This window comes from Oncorhynchus masou, chromosome 20 (genome assembly GCF_036934945.1).
Source record: "Oncorhynchus masou masou isolate Uvic2021 chromosome 20, UVic_Omas_1.1, whole genome shotgun sequence".
Lineage (NCBI taxonomy): Eukaryota > Metazoa > Chordata > Actinopteri > Salmoniformes > Salmonidae > Oncorhynchus > Oncorhynchus masou.
Genome location: NC_088231.1, coordinates 29,656,306 through 29,675,460, shown reverse-complemented (window position 1 = coordinate 29,675,460; position 19,155 = coordinate 29,656,306). Strand labels below are relative to the sequence as shown.

The window sequence follows — 19,155 nt, the reverse complement described above, 5'->3', positions numbered from 1 at the left end:
GTTCTGTGGTGTTCTGGGAACTTATCTCTTGTAAAGATCTTACATTCTTGCAATATCAAAGAGAGGTTTTGTGCACCCAGATATAAACATTATCTGAATGTAGGCTTGAAGTGGACAGTGGTTGTATGTTCGGAACCTATTTCTTGTCATATCCCCAGATATAAACATTATCTGAATGTAGGCAGAAGTGGACAGTGGTTGTATGTTCGGAACCTATTTCTTGTCATATCCCCTACAATGTTCCCACAACCTAAAATACACTTTCTGGTACCTTTTAAAGAACAGACAAAATGTTGATCTAGGAACGTTCTTGTAAACATCAGGTAAATGTTTAGTTGTACTCTAAAATAAACATTGTAGAATCATCTGCACAACTGGACAGGTTTTGTGTTTTGTGAACTTCTAATCTAATTAAATATTCTGGGAACCTTTAAAGAACATACGAAATGTGTTTTAAGGACTGTTCTTGCAAACATCAGGTAAATGTTTTGTTGTACCTTAAAATAAACAATGTAGAATAATCCGCACAAGCGGACAGTTTGTTTGTTTTGGGAACATATCTTTTGTGATGTAACCACAATGTTCCCACCCGACTGTTCCCACAACCTAAAGAAACATTCTGGGAACCTTTAAATAACATATTAAATGTATTTTAAGGAAGGTTCTTCTAACGTCAGGCGAATGTTTAAAAAAAAAAACATTCTATAATCACCAATACGACTGGACAGATTTTTTGTGTTTTTGAGAACATTTGCCGCGACCGAGCGAATGTTCTGGGAACTTCCACAAGGACTCATTTTTGGTTTGCTGGGATTACTCTATATGTCCATCTTCTCTCTCAACCCAAGGACTGATATGTTAGCCATTAACTGTGAATTATATCATGTTAAATCATAGATATCCTACATGTTGAAGTTTTAGTGTACATATCTATTCTCAATCCACTCATACAAAGCTCTCTTTCAGTCACAAGACTTTATGAAATCACACTGGTCTCTTCTGCCACCTAGTGGTTCAATTGAGAATTGCAGATAGAAAATACTCAACAAGCCTACGCTGCACAAACAACACAGGCTGAGACATTACCCACACAGGGCAATAAGAGAAGTCAGCATTAAGGCCTACGACAAACTATGTTGTGATAGAAGACTTGAATGTAGGTGAACACTAAGGTCTATGGAAAAGATGTGGTGTAGTGGTATAACACTAAGGTCTATGGAAAGATGTGGTGTAGTGGTAGAACACTAAGGTCTATGGAAAGATGTGGTGTAGTGGTATAACACTAAGGTCTATGGAAAAGATGTGGTATAGTGGTATAACACTAAGGTCTATGGAAAAGATGTGGTGTAACACTAAGGTCTATGGAAAAGATGTGGTGTAACACTAAGGTCTATGGAAAAGATGTGGTGTAACACTAAGGTCTATGGAAAAGATGTGGTGTAACACTAAGGTCTATGGAAAAGATGTGGTGTAGTGGTGTAACACTAAGGTCTATGGAAAGATGTGGTGTAGTGGTGTAACACTAAGGTCTATGGAAAGATGTGGTGTAGTGGTAGAACACTAAGGTCTATGGAAAGATGTGGTGTAGTGGTAGAACACTAAGGTCTATGGAAAGATGTGGTGTAGTGGTAGAACACTAAAGTCTATGGAAAGATGTGGTGTAGTGGTGTAACACTAAGGTCTATGGAAAGATGTGGTGTAGTGGTAGAACACTAAGGTCTATGGAAAGATGTGGTGTAGTGGTGTAACACTAAGGTCTATGGAAAGATGTGGTGTAACACTAAGGTCTATGGAAAGATGTGGTGTAGTGGTGTAACACTAAGGTCTATGGAAAAGATGTGGTGTAGTGGTGTAACACTAAGGTCTATGGAAAGATGTGGTAGAACACTAAGGTCTATGAAAAGATGTGGTATAGTGGTATAACACTAAGGTCTATGGACAGATGTGGTAGAACACTAAGGTCTATGGAAAGATGTGGTGTAGTGGTGTAACACTAAGGTCTATGGAAAGATGTGGTGTAGTGGTGTAACACTGAGGTCTATGGAAAGATGTGGTGTAGTGGTGTAACACTAAGGTCTATGGAAAGATGTGGTGTAGTGTTGTAGCTGATTGCTTTACAAGCTGTTCAGACCAACTGGTCTGTGTTTTCTGTTCTCTGTTTTGCTGAACTGTAATGACACACACACACACACACACACACACACACACACACACACACACACACACACACACACACACACACACACACACACACACACACACACACACACACACACACACACACTGAGTAGTTTGAGATCAGATTAACGACTAGAGATGACAGGAGGCTCTTAATGTAAGAGAGAGAGAGAGAGAGAGAGAGAGAGAGAGAGAGAGAGAGAGAGAGAGAGACATTAAAGGTGGGGTGACGGATATTAACGATGACAGATTAGTTTGGTACCAGATGAGACGGCTTCTGACTGAATGACTGACCTTCTGTACTACTGCCAGACTGTACAGATGGATCTGACTGACTGTCTGTACTACTGCTAGACTTTACAGATGGATCTGACTGACTGACTGTCTGTCTGTACTACTGCAAGACTGTACAGATGGATCTGACTGAATGACTGTCTGTACTACTGCCAGACTGTACAGATGGATCTGACTGAATGACTGTCTGTCTGTACTACTGCCAGACTGTACAGATGGATCTGACTGTCTGTCTATACTACTGCAAGACTGTACAGATGGATCTGACTGAATGACTGTCTGTACTACTGCCAGACTGTACAGATGGATCTGACTGACTGTCTGTCTGTCTGTACTACTGCCAGACTGTACAGATGGATCTGACTGAATGACTGTCTGTACTACTGCCAGACTGTACAGATGGATCTGACTGACTGTCTGTCTGTCTGTACTACTGCCAGACTGTACAGATGGATCTGACTGAATGACTGTACTACTGCAAGACTTTACAGATGGATCTGACTGAATGACTGACCTTCTGTACTACTGCAAGACTGTACAGATGGATCTGACTGAATGACTGTCTGTACTACTGCAAGACTGTACAGATGGATCTGACTGAATGACTGTCTGTACTACTGCCAGACTGTACAGATGGATCTGACTGACTGTCTGTCTGTCTGTACTACTGCCAGACTGTACAGATGGATCTGACTGAATGACTGTCTGTCTATACTACTGCAAGACTGTACAGATGGATCTGACTGAATGACTGTCTGTCTGTACTACTGCCAGACTGTACAGATGGATCTGACTGAATGACTGTCTGTCTGTACTACTGCCAGACTGTACAGATGGATCTGACTGAATGACTGTCTGTCTGTACTACTGCCAGACTGTACAGATGGATCTGACTGAATGACTGTACTACTGCAAGACTTTACAGATGGATCTGACTGAATGACTGTCTGTCTGTACTACTGCAAGACTTTACAGATGGATCTGACTGAATGACTGTCTGTCTGTACTACTGCAAGACTTTACAGATGGATCTGACTGAATGACTGTCTGTCTGTACTACTGCAAGACTGTACAGATGGATCTGACTGAATGACTGTCTGTCTGTACTACTGCAAGACTTTACAGATGGATCTGACTGACTGTCTGTACTACTGCCAGACTTTACAGATGGATCTGACTGAATGACTGTCTGTACTACTGCCAGACTTTACAGATGGATCTGACTGACTGACTGTCTGTACTACTGCCAGACTGTACAGATGGATCTGACTGACTGTCTGTACTACTGCAAGACTTTACAGATGGATCTGACTGACTGTCTGTCTGTCTGTACTGCTGTAAGACTTTACAGAGTGATCTGACTGTCTGTCTGTACTACTGCTAGACTGTACAGATGGATCTGACTGAATGACTGTCTGTCTGTACTACTGCTAGACTGTACAGATGGATCTGACTGAATGACTGTCTGTCTGTACTACTGCCAGACTTTACAGATGGATCTGACTGTCTGTCTGTACTACTGCCAGACTGTACAGATGGATCTGACTGAATGACTGTCTGTCTGTACTACTGCCAGACTGTACAGATGGATCTGACTGAATGACTGTCTGTCTGTACTACTGCAAGACTTTACAGATCGATCTGACTGACTGTCTGTACTACTGCCAGACTGTACAGATGGATCTGACTGAATGACTGTCTGTCTATACTACTGCAAGACTTTACAGATGGATCTGACTGAATGACTGTCTGTCTGTACTACTGCCAGACTGTACAGATGGATCTGACTGAATGACTGTCTGTCTGTACTACTGCAAGACTGTACAGATAGATCTGACTGACTGTCTGTACTACTGCAAGACTTTACAGATGGATCTGACTGAATGACTGTCTGGCTGTACTACTGCAAGACTGTACAGATAGATCTGACTGACTGTCTGTACTACTGCAAGACTTTACAGATAGATCTGACTGACTGTCTGTACTACTGCAAGACATTACAGATGGATCTGACTGAATGACTGTCTGTACTACTGCAAGACTATACAGATGGATCTGACTGAATGACTGTCTGTACTACTGCCAGACTTTACAGATGGATCTGACTGAATGACTGTCTGTACTACTGCAAGACTATACAGATGGATCTGACTGAATGACTGTCTGTCTGTACTACTGCAAGACTGTACAGATAGATCTGACTGACTGTCTGTACTACTGCAAGACTGTACAGATGGATCTGACTGAATGACTGTCTGTCTGTACTACTGCAAGACTGTACAGATAGATCTGACTGAATGACTGTCTGTCTGTACTACTGCAAGACTTTACAGATAGATCTGACTGACTGTCTGTACTACTGCAAGACTTTACAGATGGATCTGACTGAATGACTGTCTGTCTGTACTACTGCAATACTTTACAGATAGATCTGACTGAATGACTGTCTGTCTGTACTACTGCAAGACTTTACAGATGGATCTGACTGAATGACTGTCTGTCTGTACTACTGCAAGACTTTACAGATGGATCTGACTGAATGACTGTCTGTACTACTGCAAGACTATACAGATGGATCTGACTGAATGACTGTCTGTACTACTGCCAGACTTTACAGATGGATCTGACTGAATGACTGTCTGTACTACTGCAAGACTATACAGATGGATCTGACTGAATGACTGTCTGTACTACTGCAAGACTTTACAGATGGATCTGACTGAATGACTGTCTGTCTGTACTACTGCAAGACTGTACAGATAGATCTGAATGACTGTCTGTACTACTGCAAGACTGTACAGATAGATCTGAATGACTGTCTGTACTACTGCAAGACTGTACAGATGGATCTGACTGAATGACTGTCTGTCTGTACTACTGCAAGACTTTACAGATGGATCTGACTGACTGTCTGTCTGTCTGTCTGTACTACTGCCAGACTTTACAGATGGATCTGACTGAATGTCTGTCTGTCTGTCTGTACTACTGCAAGACTTTACAGATGGATCTGACTGAATGACTGTCTGTCTGTACTACTGCAAGACTGTACAGATAGATCTGAATGACTGTCTGTACTACTGCAAGACTGTACAGATAGATCTGAATGACTGTCTGTACTACTGCAAGACTGTACAGATGGATCTGACTGAATGACTGTCTGTCTGTACTACTGCAAGACTTTACAGATGGATCTGACTGACTGTCTGTCTGTCTGTCTGTCTGTACTACTGCCAGACTTTACAGATGGATCTGACTGAATGTCTGTCTGTCTGTCTGTACTACTGCAAGACTTTACAGATGGATCTGACTGAATGACTGTCTGTCTGTACTACTGCAAGACTGTACAGATAGATCTGAATGACTGTCTGTACTACTGCAAGACTGTACAGATAGATCTGAATGACTGTCTGTACTACTGCAAGACTGTACAGATGGATCTGACTGAATGACTGTCTGTCTGTACTACTGCAAGACTTTACAGATAGATCTGACTGACTGTCTGTACTACTGCAAGACTGTACAGATGGATCTGACTGACTGTCTGTACTACTGCAAGACTGTACAGATGGATCTGACTGACTGTCTGTACTACTGCAAGACTGTACAGATGGATCTGACTGAATGTCTGTCTGTCTGTACTACTGCTAGACTTTACAGATGGATCTGACTGACTGTCTGTACTACTGCCAGACTGTACAGATGGATCTGACTGACTGTCTGTACTACTGCAAGACTTTACAGATGGATCTGACTGACTGTCTGTCTGTCTGTCTGTACTACTGCCAGACTTTACAGATGGATCTGACTGAATGTCTGTCTGTCTGTCTGTACTACTGCAAGACTTTACAGATGGATCTGACTGAATGACTGTCTGTCTGTACTACTGCCAGACTGTACAGATAGATCTGAATGACTGTCTGTACTACTGCTAGACTTTACAGATGGATCTGACTGACTGTCTGTACTACTGAAAGACTTTACAGATGGATCTGACTGAATGACTGTCTGTCTGTACTACTGCAAGACTTTACAGATGGATCTGACTGACTGTCTGTCTGTCTGTCTGTACTACTGCAAGACTGTACAGATGGATCTGACTGACTGTCTGTACTACTGCAAGACTTTACAGATGGATCTGACTGACTGTCTGTACTACTGCAAGACTGTACAGATGGATCTGACTGACTGTCTGTACTACTGCAAGACTGTACAGATGGATCTGACTGACTGTCTGTACTACTGCAAGACTGTACAGATGGATCTGACTGACTGTCTGTACTACTGCAAGACTGTACAGATGGATCTGACTGACTGTCTGTACTACTGCAAGACTGTACAGATGGATCTGACTGTCTGTCTGTACTACTGCAAGACTGTACAGATGGATCTGACTGACTGTCTGTACTACTGCAAGACTGTACAGATGGATCTGACTGTCTGTCTGTACTACTGCAAGACTTTACAGATGGATCTGACTGACTGTCTGTACTACTGCAAGACTGTACAGATGGATCTGACTGTCTGTCTGTACTACTGCAAGACTGTACAGATGGATCTGACTGACTGTCTGTACTACTGCAAGACTGTACAGATGGATCTGACTGAATGTCTGTCTGTCTGTACTACTGCAAGACTTTACAGATGGATCTGACTGACTGTCTGTCTGTCTGTCTGTACTACTGCCAGACTTTACAGATGGATCTGAATGACTGTCTGTACTACTGCAAGACTTTACAGATGGATCTGACTGACTGTCTGTACTACTGCAAGACTGTACAGATGGATCTGACTGACTGTCTGTACTACTGCAAGACTGTACAGATGGATCTGACTGACTGTCTGTACTACTGCAAGACTTTACAGATGGATCTGACTGACTGTCTGTACTACTGCAAGACTGTACAGATGGATCTGACTGACTGTCTGTACTACTGCCAGACTTTACAGATGGATCTGAATGACTGTCTGTACTACTGCAAGACTTTACAGATGGATCTGACTGACTGTCTGTACTACTGCCAGACTGTACAGATGGATCTGACTGACTGTCTGTACTACTGCAAGACTTTACAGATGGATCTGACTGACTGTCTGTCTGTCTGTCTGTACTACTGCCAGACTTTACAGATGGATCTGAATGACTGTCTGTACTACTGCAAGACTGTACAGATGGATCTGACTGACCTTCTGTACTACTGCAAGACTGTACAGATGGATCTGACTGACTGTCTGTACTACTGCCAGACTGTACAGATGGATCTGACTGACTGTCTGTACTACTGCAAGACTGTACAGATGGATCTGACTGACTGACTGTCTGTACTACTGCCAGACTGTACAGATGGATCTGACTGACTGTCTGTACTACTGCAAGACTTTACAGATGGATCTGACTGACTGTCTGTCTGTCTGTCTGTACTACTGCAAGACTGTACAGATGGATCTGACTGACTGTCTGTATTACTGCAAGACTTTACAGATGGATCTGACTGAATGACTGTCTGTCTGTACTACTGCAAGACTGTACAGATAGATCTGAATGACTGTCTGTACTACTGCTAGACTTTACAGATGGATCTGACTGAATGACTGTCTGTACTACTGCCAGACTGTACAAATGGATCTGACTGACTGTCTGTACTACTGCCAGACTTTACAGATGGATCTGACTGAATGACTGTAGTACTGCCAGACTTTACAGATGGATCTGAGGACCCCGTTTGACTCCCATTGGCGATGCCAACATGACTCAGCACTGACATTGTATCACAGTGTGTTTTATTTTACTTTTAATTAATTTGCAAAGCCAGTTAAGAACAAATTCTTATTTACAATGACGGCCTACCGGGGAACAGTGGGTTTAACCTGCCTTGTTCAGGGTGCAGAACGACAGATTTTTACCTTGTCAGCTCAGGGATTTGATACAGCAACCTGCCGCCACTACACTCTAACCACTAGGCTACCTGCCGCCTCTACTCTCTAACCACTAGGCTACCTGCCGCCTCTACACTCTAACCACTAGGCTACCTGCCTCCTCTACACTCTAACCACTAGACTACCTGCCTCCTCTACACTCTAACCACTAGGCTACCTGCCTCCTCTACACTCTAACCACTAGACTACCTGCCACCTCTACACTCTAACCACTAGGTTACCTACCTCCTCTACACTCTAACCACTAGCCTACCCTGCCCCCTCACATTCTAACCACTAGGCTACCTGCCTCCTCTACACTCTAACCACTAGACTACCTGCCTCCTCTACACTCTAACCACTAGGCTACCTGCCTCCTCTACACTCTAACCACTAGGCTACCTGCCTCCTCTACACTCTAACCACTAGGCTACCTGCCTCCTCTACACTCTAACCACTAGGCTACCTGCCTCCTCTACACTCTAACCACTAGACTACCTGCCTCCTCTACACTCTAACCACTAGGCTACCTGCCTCCTCTACACTCTAACCACTAGACTACCTGCCACCTCTACACTCTAACCACTAGGTTACCTACCTCCTCTACACTCTAACCACTAGACTACCTGCCTCCTCTACACTCTAACCACTAGACTACCTGCCTCCTCTACACTCTAACCACTAGCCTACCCTGCCCCCTCACACTCTAACCACTAGGCTACCTGCCTCCTCTACACGCTAACCACTAGACTACCTGCCTCCTCTACACTCTAACCACTAGGCTACCTGCCTCCTCTACACTCTAACCACTAGGCTACCTGCCTCCTCTACACTCTAACCACTAGGCTACCTGCCTCCCCTACACTCTAACCACTAGGCTACCTGCCTCCTCTACACTCTAACCACTAGTCTACCTGCCTCCTCTACACTCTAACCACTAGACGACCTGCCTCCTCTACTCTCTAACCACAAGGCTACCTGCCGCCCCTACGCTCTAACCACTAGGCTACCTGCCGCCCCTAAGCTCTAACCACTAGTCTACCTGCCTCCTCTACACTCAAACCACTAGGCTACCTGCCTCCCCTACACTCTAACCACTAGACTACCTGCCTCCTCTACACTCTAACCACTAGACTACCTGCCTCCTCTACACTCTAACCACTAGGCTACCTGCCTCCTCTAACCACTAGGCTACCTGCCTCCTCTACACTCTAACCACTAGGCTACCTGCCTCCTCTACACTCTAACCACTAGGCTACCTGCCTCCTCTACACTCTAACCACTACGCTACCTGCCGCCCCTATACTCTAACCACTAGACTACCTACCTCCTCTACACTCTAACCACTAGACTACCTACCGCCCCCTAGTGGTGATTCCCTATGAACTGCCACCTTTACACTCTAACCACTAGACTACCTACCGCCCCCTAGTGGTGATTCCATATGAACTGCCACCTCTATACTCTAACCACTAGACTACCTACCGCCCCCTAGTGGTGATTCCCTATGAACTGCCACCTTTACACTCTAACCACTAGACTACCTGCCTCCTCTACACTCTAACCACTAGGCTACCTGCCTCCTCTACACTCTAACCACTAGACTACCTGCCACCTCTACACTCTAACCACTAGGTTACCTACCTCCTCTACACTCTAACCACTAGACTACCTGCCTCCTCTACACTCTAACCACTAGACTACCTGCCTCCTCTACACTCTAACCACTAGCCTACCCTGCCCCCTCACACTCTAACCACTAGGCTACCTGCCTCCTCTACACTCTAACCACTAGGCTACCTGCCTCCCCTACACTCTAACCACTAGGCTACCTGCCTCCTCTACACTCTAACCACTAGTCTACCTGCCTCCTCTACACTCTAACCACTAGACGACCTGCCTCCTCTACACTCTAACCACTAGTCTACCTGCCGCCTCTACTCTCTAACCACAAGGCTACCTGCCGCCCCTACGCTCTAACCACTAGGCTACCTGCCGCCCCTAAGCTCTAACCACTAGTCTACCTGCCTCCTCTACACTCAAACCACTAGGCTACCTGCCTCCCCTACACTCTAACCACTAGACTACCTGCCTCCTCTACACTCTAACCACTAGACTACCTGCCTCCTCTACACTCTAACCACTAGGCTACCTGCCTCCTCTAACCACTAGGCTACCTGCCTCCTCTACACTCTAACCACTAGGCTACCTGCCTCCTCTACACTCTAACCACTAGGCTACCTGCCTCCTCTACACTCTAACCACTACGCTACCTGCCGCACCTATACTCTAACCACTAGACTACCTACCTCCTCTACACTCTAACCACTAGACTACCTACCGCCCCCTAGTGGTGATTCCCTATGAACTGCCACCTCTACACTCTAACCACTAGACTACCTACCGCCCCCTAGTGGTGATTCACTATGAACTGCCACCTCTACACCCTAACCACTAGGCTACCTGCCTCCTCTACACTCTAACCACTAGGCTACCTACCTCCTCTACACTCTAACCACTAGGCTACCTGCCTCCTCTACACTCTAACCACTAGGCTACCTGCCTCCTCTACACTCTAACCACTAGGCTACCTGCCTCCTCTACACTCTAACCACTAGACTACCTACCGCCCCCTAGTGGTGATTCACTATGAACTGCCACCTCTACACCCTAACCACTAGACAACCTACCGCCCCGTAGTGGTGATTCCCTATGAACTGCCACCTCTACACTCTAACCACTAGACTACCTACCGCCCCCTAGTGGTGATTCCCTATGAACTGCCACCTCTACACTCTAACCACTAGACTACCTACCGCCCCCTAGTGGTGATTCACTATGAACTGCCACCTCTACACTCTAACCACTAGACTACCTACCGCTCCCTAGTGGTGATTCCCTATGAACTGCCACCTCTACACTCTAACCACTTGACTACCTATCGCTCCCTAGTGGTGATTCCCTATGAACTGCCACCTCTACACTCTAACCACTTGACTACCTACCGCCCCCTAGTGGTGATTCCCTATGAACTGCCACCTCTACACTCTAACCACTAGACTACCTACCGCCCCCTAGTGGTGATTCACTATGAACTGCCACCTCTACACTCTAACCACTAGGCTACCTGCCTCCTCTACACTCTAACCACTAGGCTACCTGCCGCCCCTATACTCTAACCACTAGACTACCTACCTCCTCTACACTCTAACCACTAGACTACCTACAGCCCCCTAGTGGTGATTCCCTATGAACTGCCACCTCTATACTCTAACCACTAGACTACCTACCGCCCCCTAGTGGTGATTCCCTATGAACTGCCACCTCTATACTCTAATCACTAGACTACCTACCGCCCCCTAGTGGTGATTCCCTATGAACTGCCACCTCTATACTCTAACCACTAGACTACCTACCGCCCCCTAGTGGTGATTCATTATGAACTGCCACCTCTACACTCTAACCACTAGACTACCTACCGCCCCCTAGTGGTGATTCCCTATGAACTGCCACCTCTACACTCTAACCACTAGACTACCTACCGCTCCCTAGTGGTGATTCCCTATGAACTGCCACCTCTACACTCTAACCACTAGACTACCTACCGCCCCCTAGTGGTGATTCCCTATGAACTGCCACCTCTACACTCTAACCACTAGACTACCTACCGCCCCCTAGTGGTGATTCACTATGAACTGCCACCTCTACACCTTAACCACTAGACTACCTACCGCCCCCTAGTGGTGATTCCCTATGAACTGCCACCTCTACACTCTAACCACTAGACTACCTACCGCCCCCTAGTGGTGATTCACTATGAACTGCCACCTCTACACTCTAACCACTAGACTACCTGCCACCTCTACTCTCTAACCACTAGGCTACCTGCCTCCTCTACTCTCTAACCACTAGACTACCTACCGCCCCCTAGTGGTGATTCCCTATGAACTGCCACCTCTACACTCTAACCACTAGACTACCTACCGCCCCCTAGTGGTGATTCACTATGAACTGCCACCTCTACACTCTAACCACTAGACTACCTGCCACCTCTACTCTCTAACCACTAGGCTACCTGCCTCCTCTACTCTCTAACCACTAGACTACCTACCGCCCCCTAGTGGTGATTCCCTATGAACTGCACAGGAGAGAGCTAAAAAAACGTCCACAAAAGTCTGCTTTCCAAAACTCTTTTGGGGTTGAAGTTCCCATTTATTTGCGCGTATGAAAAATATCTCCCAAACACATGTTCCTATAAGGTACAGAGAGATTCATTCTATAAGCCTAATCATCTGTGATACGGTAACACCTGAATGTGCTCTCCTCTCGTCTGTTTCTAACCCTTTCTGGTATACATGTGTATACACACACACACACACACACGCGCACACACACACACATGACACACATGACCATTGACCCCAACATATAGTGCCCTCTAGTGTACAAAACAAGTTTTTTTTAAATAACCCTGGACAGACAACGTTTACACACAACTCATAAACCCAAAATGGCTCCGACACACATTACATCATATTATGATTATAAGTTAATTATTTATAGAAACACACCTTCTTCTCCTCTACTATAAATGAGCCTCTCATGTCATCTGTATACAGACTTTTTGTTTTCTTTATTTCTCCATTGTGTTATTGACGGTATGTTTTGTTTTATTCCATGTGTAACTCTGTGTTGTTGTATGCGTCGAATTGCTTTGCTTTATCTTGGCCAGGTCGCAGTGGTAAATGAGAACTTATATTAACCCTGCAGTTCTCTGTTTTCACCACTAGAGGGAGGACGTGTCATCAGTCTATATTAACCCTGCAGTACTCTGGTTCACCACTAGAGGGAGGACGTGTCATCAGTCTATAATAACCCTGCAGTTCTCTGTTGTCACCACTAGAGGGAGGACGTGTCATCAGTCTATATTAACCCTGCAGTTCTCTGTTTTCACCACTAGTGGGAGGGCGGGTCATCAGTCTATAATAACCCTGCAGTTCTCTGTTTTCACCACTAGAGGGAGGACGTGACATCAGTCTATATTAACCCTGCAGTTCTCTGTTGTCACCACTAGAGGGAGGACGTGACATCAGTCTATATTAACCCTGCAGTTCTCTGTTGTCACCACTAGAGGGAGGACGTGTCAGTCAGTCTATAATAACCCATGCAGTACTCTGTTTTCACCACTAGAGGGAGGACGTGACATCAGTCTATATTAACCCTGCAGTTCTCTGTTGTCACCACTAGAGGGAGGACGTGACATCAGTCTATATTAACCCTGCAGTTCTCTGTTTTCACCACTAGAGGGAGGGCGTGTCATCAGTCTATAATAACCCTGCAGTACTCTGTTTTCATCACTAGGGGGAGGACGTGTCATCAGTCTATATTAACCCTGCAGTTCTCTGTTTTCATCACTAGAGGGAGGACGTGTCATCAGTCTATATTAACCCTGCAGTTCTCTGTTTTCACCACTAGAGGGAGGACGTGTCATCAGTCTATAATAACCCTGCAGTACTCTGTTTTCATCACTAGAGGGAGGACGTGTCATCAGTCTATAACCATGCAGTACTCTGTTTTCACCACTAGAGGGAGGACGTGTCATCAGTCTATATTAACCCTGCAGTACTCTGTTTCACCACTAGAGGGAGGACCTGTCAGTCAGTCTATAACCCTGCAGTACTCTGTTTTCACCACTAGAGGGAGGACATGTCATCAGTCTATATTAACCCTGCAGTACTCTGTTGTCACCACTAGGGGGAGGACGTGTCATCAGTCTATAATAACCCTGCAGTACTCAAATCACATTGTATTGGTCACATACACATGGTTAGCAGACGTTAATGCTGAGTGTAGAGAAATGCTTGTGCTTCGAGTTCCCCACCGTGCAGTAATAACCAACAAGTAATCTTACAATTCCACAAACTCTACCTTGTACACACAAGTGTAAAGGAGTGAATAAGAATAGGTACCTATCAATATATGGATGAGTGATGGCCGAACGGCATAGGCAGGATGCAGTAGATGGTATAGAATACAGTATATACATATGAGATGAGTAATGTAGGGTATGTAAACAAGATGCGGTAGATGATATAGAGTACAGTATATACATATGAGATGAATAAAGTAAATCAATACATGTCTTGTCTAATTATGTAGAATATGTACCTATAAATATATGGATGAGTGATGGCCGAACGGCATAGGCAAGATGCAGGTGATGGTATAGAATACAGTATATACTTATGAGATGAGTAATGTAGGGTATGTAAACATTATATAAAGTGACATAGTTTAAAGTGAATAGTGATTCCTTTATTAAGTCCATGCATTAAAGTGGCCTGTTTTTCAGTCTCTCGGTCCCAGCTTTGATGCACCTGTACTGACCTCGCCTTCTGGATGATAGCAGGGTGAACAGGCAGTGGCTCGGGTGGTTGTTGTCCTTGATGATCTTTTCGGCCTTCCTGTGACATCAGGTGGTGTAGGTGTCCTGGAGGGCAGGTAGCAAGATGCAGTAGATGGTATAGACTACATACAAGATGCAGTAGATGGTATAGACTATATACAAGATGCAGTAGATGGTATAGACTATATACAAAATGCAGTAGATGGTATAGACTATATACAAGATGCAGTAGATGGTATAGACTATATACAAGATGCAGTAGATGGTAGAGACTACAGTGGGGCAAAAATGTATTTAGTCAACCACCAATTGTGCAAGTTCTCCCACTTAAAAAGATGAGAGAGGCCTGTAATTTTCATCATAGGTACAATTCAACTATGACAGACAAAATTTAAAAAATCCAGAAAACCACATTGTATGATTTTTAATGAATTTATTTGCAAATTATGGTGGAAAATAAGTATTTGTTTTATTTCATTTTTTTGCGGGGGGGAACACGGGGAGTGTGGCAGAGTCAGGTTGGAGACCTGGGCCCACTCCTCGTGCTTACCGGAAGAATGGCAGTACTGGTCAGGTTGGAGAACTGGGCCCACTCCTCGTGCTTCTGGAAGAAGCGCAGTACTGGTCAGGTTGGAGACCTGGGCCCACTCCTCGTGCTACTGGAAGAAGCGCAGTACTGGTCAGGTTGGAGACCTGGGCCCACTCCCCGTGCTTCTGGAAGAAGGGCAGTACTGGTCAGGTTGTAGACCTGGGCCCACTCCTCGTGCTTCTGGAAGAAGGGCAGTACTGGTCAGGTTGGAGACCTGGGCCCACTCCTCGTGCTTCTGGAAGAAGGGCAGTACTGGTCAGGTTGGAGACCTGGGCCCACTCCTCGTGCTTCTGGAAGAAGGGCAGTACTGGTCAGGTTGGAGACCTGGGCCCACTCCTCGTGCTTACCGGAAAGAAGAGCAGTACTGGTCAGGTTGGAGACCTGGGCCCACTCCTCGTGCTTACCGGAAGAAGGGCAGTACTGGTCAGGTTGGAGACCTGGGCCCACTCCTCGTGCTTCTGGAAGAAGGGCAGTACTGGTCAGGTTGGAGACCTGGGCCCACTCCTCGTGCTTCTGGAAGAAGGGCAGTACTGGTCAGGTTGGAGACCTGGGCCCACTCCTCGTGCTTCTGGAAGAAGAGCAGTACTGGTCAGGTTGGAGACCTGGGCCCACTCCTCGTGCTTACCGGAAGAATGGCAGTACTGGTCAGGTTGGAGACCTGGGCCCACTCCTCGTGCTTCTGGAAGAAGCGCAGTACTGGTCAGGTTGGAGACCTGGGCCCACTCCTCGTGCTACTGGAAGAAGCGCAGTACTGGTCAGGTTGGAGACCTGGGCCCACTCCTCGTGCTTCTGGAAGAAGGGCAGTACTGGTCAGGTTGGAGACCTGGGCCCACTCCTCGTGCTACTGGAAGAAGCGCAGTACTGGTCAGGTTGGAGACCTGGGCCCACTCCTCGTGCTTCTGGAAGAAGGGCAGTACTGGTCAGGTTGGAGACCTGGGCCCACTCCTCGTGCTTCTGGAAGAAGGGCAGTACTGGTCAGATTGGAGACCTGGGCCCACTCCTCGTGCTTACCGGAAGAAGGGCAGTACTGGTCAGGTTGGAGACCTGGGCCCACTCCCCGTGCTACTGGAAGAAGCGCAGTACTGGTCAGGTTGGAGACCTGGGCCCACTCCCCGTGCTTCTGGAAGAAGGGCAGTACTGGTCAGGTTGGAGACCTGGGCCCACTCCTCGTGCTTACCGGAAGAAGGGCAGTACTGGTCAGGTTGGAGACCTGGGCCCACTCCCCGTGCTTCTGGAAGAAGAGCAGTACTGGTCAGGTTGGAGACCTGGGCCCACTCCTCGTGCTTCTGGAAGAAGGGCAGTACTGGTCAGGTTGGAGACCTGGGCCCACTCCTCGTGCTTCTGGAAGAAGGGCAGTACTGGTCAGGTTGGAGACCTGGGCCCACTCCCGTGCTTCTGGAAGAAGGGCAGTACTGGTCAGATTGGAGACCTGGGCCCACTCCCCGTGCTTCTGGAAGAAGGGCAGTACTGGTCAGGTTGGAGACCTGGGCCCACTCCTCGTGCTTCTGGAAGAAGGGCAGTACTGGTCAGGTTGGAGACCTGGGCCCACTCCTCGTGCTTCTGGAAGAAGGGCAGTACTGGTCAGGTTGGAGACCTGGGCCCACTCCCCGTGCTTCTGGAAGAAGGGCAGTACTGGTCAGGTTGGAGACCTGGGCCCACTCCTCGTGCTTCTGGAAGAAGGGCAGTACTGGTCAGGTTGGAGACCTGGGCCCACTCCTCGTGCTTCTGGAAGAAGGGCAGTGCTGGTCAGGTTGGAGACCTGGGCCCACTCCTCGTGCTTACCGGAAGAAGAGCAGTACTGGTCAGGTTGGAGACCTGGGCCCACTCCTCGTGCTTACCGGAAGAAGAGCAGCACTGGTCAGGTTGGAGACCTGGGCCCACTCCCCGTGCTTACCGGAAGAAGGGCAGTACTGGTCAGGTTGGAGACCTGGGCCCACTCCTCGTGCTTCTGGAAGAAGGGCAGTACTGGTCAGGTTGGAGACCTGGGCCCACTCCTCGTGCTTACCGGAAGAAGGGCAGTACTGGTCAGGTTGGAGACCTGGGCCCACTCCCCGTGCTTACCGGAAGAAGGGCAGTACTGGTCAGATTGGAGACCTGGGCCCACTCCCCGTGCTTCTGGAAGAAGGGCAGTACTGGTCAGGTTGGAGACCTGGGCCCACTCCTCGTGCTTCTGGAAGAAGGGCAGTACTGGTCAGGTTGGAGACCTGGGCCCACTCCTCGTGCTTCTGGAAGAAGGGCAGTACTGGTCAGGTTGGAGACCTGGGCCCACTCCCGTGCTTCTGGAAGAAGGGCAGTACTGGTCAGGTTGGAGACCTGGGCCCACTCCTCGTGCTTCTGGAAGAAGGGCAGTACTGGTCAGATTGGAGACCTGGGCCCACTCCTCGTGCTTCTGGAAGAAGGGCAGTGCTGGTCAGGTTGGAGACCTGGGCCCACTCCTCGTGCTTACCGGAAGAAGAGCAGTACTGGTCAGGTTGGAGACCTGGGCCCACTCCTCGTGCTTACCGGAAGAAGAGCAGCACTGGTCAGGTTGGAGACCTGGGCCCACTCCCCGTGCTTACCGGAAGAAGGGCAGTACTGGTCAGGTTGGAGACCTGGGCCCACTCCTCGTGCTTCTGGAAGAAGGGCAGTACTGGTCAGGTTGGAGACCTGGGCCCACTCCTCGTGCTTACCGGAAGAAGGGCAGTACTGGTCAGGTTGGAGACCTGGGCCCACTCCCGTGCTTACCGGAAGAATGGCAGTACTGGTCAGATTGGAGACCTGGGCCCACTCCCGTGCTTCTGGAAGAAGGGCAGTACTGGTCAGGTTGGAGACCTGGGCCCACTCCCGTGCTTCTGGAAGAAGGGCAGTACTGGTCAGGTTGTAGACCTGGGCCCACTCCTCGTGCTTCTGGAAGAAGGGCAGTACTGGTCAGGTTGGAGACCTGGGCCCACTCCTCGTGCTTCTGGAAGAAGGGCAGTACTGGTCAGGTTGGAGACCTGGGCCCACTCCTCGTGCTTACCGGAAAGAAGAGCAGTACTGGTCAGGTTGGAGACCTGGGCCCACTCCTCGTGCTTACCGGAAGAAGGGCAGTACTGGTCAGGTTGGAGACCTGGGCCCACTCCTCGTGCTTCTGGAAGAAGGGCAGTACTGGTCAGGTTGGAGACCTGGGCCCACTCCTCGTGCTTCTGGAAGAAGGGCAGTACTGGTCAGGTTGGAGACCTGGGCCCACTCCTCGTGCTTCTGGAAGAAGAGCAGTACTGGTCAGGTTGGAGACCTGGGCCCACTCCTCGTGCTTCCGGAAGAAGGGCAGTACTGGTCAGGTTGGAGACCTGGGCCCACTCCTCGTGCTTACCGGAAGAAGGGCAGTAACGGTCAGGTTGGAGACCTGGGCCCACTCCTTGTGCTTCTGGAAGAAGGGCAGTACTGGTCAGATTGGAGACCTGGGCCCACTCCTCGTGCTTCTGGAAGAAGAGCAGTACTGGTCAGGTTGGAGACCTGGGCCCACTCCTCGTGCTTCTGGAAGAAGGGCAGTACTGGTCAGGTTGGAGACCTGGGCCCACTCCCCGTGCATACCGGAAGAAGGGCAGTACTGGTCAGGTTGGAGACCTGGGCCCACTCCTCGTGCTTACCGGAAGAAGGGCAGTACTGGTCAGGTTGGAGACCTGGGCCCACTCCCGTGCTTAACGGAAGAAGGGCAGTACTGGTCAGGTTGGAGACCTGGGCCCACTCCTCGTGCTTACCGGAAGAAGGGCAGTACTGGTCAGGTTGGAGACCTGGGCCCACTCCTCGTGCTTCT

The 19,155-nt window shown here is 47.9% G+C and overlaps 1 protein-coding gene across 1 annotated transcript in view; it reads right to left on the bottom strand.

Moving 5' to 3' along the window:
• LOC135506624 (uncharacterized) overlaps positions 1-18,930 on the bottom strand; it is a 148,850-nt gene extending 129,920 nt beyond the window's left edge. Inside the window, exon 1 of the mRNA XM_064925947.1 lies at positions 18,855-18,930. Within this exon, the coding sequence (XP_064782019.1) occupies positions 18,855-18,930 (76 nt within the window). The remainder of the gene's footprint in view (positions 1-18,854) is intronic.
• Between the last annotated feature and the right edge of the window lie 225 nt (positions 18,931-19,155).